Source organism: Nicotiana attenuata, chromosome 7 (genome assembly GCF_001879085.1).
Source record: "Nicotiana attenuata strain UT chromosome 7, NIATTr2, whole genome shotgun sequence".
NCBI lineage: Eukaryota > Viridiplantae > Streptophyta > Magnoliopsida > Solanales > Solanaceae > Nicotiana > Nicotiana attenuata.
In genome coordinates, this window is record NC_031995.1 from 45341304 (window position 1) to 45344145 (window position 2842).

The following is a 2842-nucleotide window of genomic DNA, read 5'->3' on the forward strand; positions in this document are numbered from 1 at the left end:
GTAGGTCTCACGGAACTAAGCCCCACACATAAGTCTAGGGGCGTTTTACGAGTGCTCTGCCCCGAGCCGAGTCCCGAGCGAATCCCAATTCTGCCTTTTAGAAGAGAGGTTACAATTTACAAACGCCCCAATTATGTTCTCAGTGCACTCCTTTTGTGAAAGTCAAACACGGGAGATAAGGCTAACATTGTCATTTCAAGTTGATACTTTCTTTTCCTTGAGTCGCCACGTGTTAAGGATAGTGGTTTTTCGCAAACAGTATTAGGGTTTCGGATTCTCTGTTTTACTTCGCTGACACTATACCTTCTTTTTCAAATCGAGAAAGATTCGATTTAGATGTGAATGATAGAGTATTAAAGTTGCGTGCTTTGCTTCAATTTTGAGGGAGAATCGAATCGAGCTTCGTCGTTGCAGTGTGAAATCGATGATCGTCGTCTGCACCAATAAATGGACCCTTCTTCAGTGCAATCCACTCCTTCCATCCAAGATGACGAGTGGGGTAAATTAAATTATTCATCTTTTTCATTTTAATTCTGAACTTCTTTTTTGTCAAATGATTGATCAGTGTTAATTGGATATATGGATTTCAATTTAATCGGATTATTTAATTGATGTTAAGTGGGTTCTTATTATGTTGCTGAATACAGCATAGAGATATGATTAATTTTTTCCGGTTAATTTATGTGAAAGCGTTTTCAAAAGAATTGTAAGGTGTTAATTATTCTGACGGTTTACTTGAAGGTGGGTTTTGGATTGTTCCAAACAATGCTTTGTTGATATTGAAATGCTTTTAGCTTTGATTTGATGAATTGGGTACATGGATTAGCAAGCCCAGAATAATTATCCCATTCAGTTGGAATAAAGCACAACCTTTTGTGTGTGTGTGTGTGTATTTAACCTAACAATTCTATTTGCTGTTTCATCAGTCTGTTTTTCTTTTTTCTTGAAACAAGTTGACATTTGTCATGCTGATGTGGAAGATAAGACAGTAGCAGATTTTTTGCTTTAATGATGAGGTCATAGACCGGAAATGTCATTTTTATAAGCAAAATTATTGATATATGACGGTAATTGTATTAGAAAACACGTCACGAGGGTTCAATCCTTTGGTACTTTTTTTTCCCAGTAATGTCTTCTGAAGGGTTCGACACTTGGTACTTACATCTGGTTGACTAGAGGAGCGACTTGAATAATTTTTAACCACAATTCCTTATCCTACATCTGTTTCTTCATTGTATAGTTTCACTAGAAAGGTAGATTTTTTAATTATATTGGGGGTAGGGGAAGGGAAACGAACCCTCACTAACAAAGTTCAGGTAGCCAAATAATTGAGCTACTAAGATCCCCCTAGAAAGGTAGATTTAACTGATATGCGTCTTTAAGATGCTTAGGTGTGTATTGATCCTTTCAAGAGTTTGGAATTTTATACTTTGTTGCGTTTGTTGCCCAATTTTAGAAGGAATGTGGAATATGACCGAGGGTATGAATCACAGGTTCGACACCTGATTGTTTCACCAAGCCTAATATTTAAGCATAGAGCAGCCATTATTTACCGAGTTTTGAAGATGAAACAATGAACTTCTAAGTCCTGAAAAGAGATTATTAAATGAACAGAAATAAACATAAATTCATTCTCAAAAAAAGAAAAAGATAGCATAAATGATCTGGAGCTATCGCTGTACTTACTGTGCTAAAGCTTTTGTTGTGCAGGAGAAAGATGTCTACTTTTTTCATTGTAGATTACAACTTTTTGATTCATAAAAAAATGGTTTACAGGATGTATAGACCTTTGTCCTGGATTTAGTGCTTTTTCCCTTTGTGTAAATGCTTGATTGCGATCCTGGATGGTTTTTACTACCTATTTCTCTTTTGGTAAGAAATTTCCATCAGTTTGCTACTTTGTGTGCATTCCTCTTTGAGTATGTATGTGTCTCTCCATGTTTAAATATTGAAGTACTTATTCCCAGCCATTTCGTTTCTTTGCTAATATATCCGGTTCCACATCTAGATTTAAGATTTTGTTTAGTTAAAATGTGCTGAAAGTTACACTTTTAGCATGTTTTGACTTCATAATGTACATCAAAGTTTTTAGATGTAATGTGAACTAACATATTGATTTGACGTTTTTGACCATCAGACACTGAAGGATATGTAATTCCAAGCTTGGAACTTGAAGATCCTGGCCAAAATAGTACTAGTAATTTTGTTGAAGTTGAAGAGTCAACGACAACTCCAGCTGAGGTTTGCTCTTAGGATTTTTCACTCTCCACTCAGAAGAACAATTTTTTTATGTCAACTTTTCCAAGATTGCTCTCTCTTTCAAGTTTGAATTGATCTCCTTGCTTAATTATTTTTTTGCAGTCCACGAAAGAGGAGAATATATACCTTGGACCTCACGGCGCTCCTCCTTCACAATCAAAGCAACAAGAGCTCAATCCGGCTAATAATCGCAAGCAGAAGTTAAGACAGAAACTGAAGGAAGCTGACAGAAGATACAGTGGAAGTGGTCGCGAGAATAAGGTCGAACACCTGAGAGAGCTTGTGGGTGGAAAAATGCCGACAGGATCAAAGGGCTCCCAGAGAGAGTGGCTTGACCCTCATTGCGATGAGAATATGTTTGAAAGGAGGCGTCTTTAGCGGATCTGTTGTATAAATACATCCATAAGTTTTCACATACTCTGAGGAAAATCCCTCCCCCTTTCAACCTTCAGTAAGTTTTCCTTTCAGAGGGGGGAGAGAAAGCTTTGACAGAAGATTTATGTATTTGAAATAATTCCCCTGTTCAACCTATGTTGGGGGGCTAATATCATCAGTCTTCTGGCTGTGCTCTTGTTCATCTCTC

At 37.1% G+C, this 2842-nt stretch overlaps 1 protein-coding gene across 1 annotated transcript; it reads left to right on the forward strand.

The window, feature by feature from the left end:
- On the forward strand, positions 236 to 2842 carry LOC109229021. Its single transcript, XM_019394320.1, has 3 exons — positions 236 to 499; positions 2138 to 2241; positions 2362 to 2842. Exons 1-3 carry the CDS (start codon positions 448 to 450, stop codon positions 2635 to 2637), a joined length of 432 nt encoding a protein of 143 aa, XP_019249865.1. The 5' UTR covers positions 236 to 447; the 3' UTR covers positions 2638 to 2842.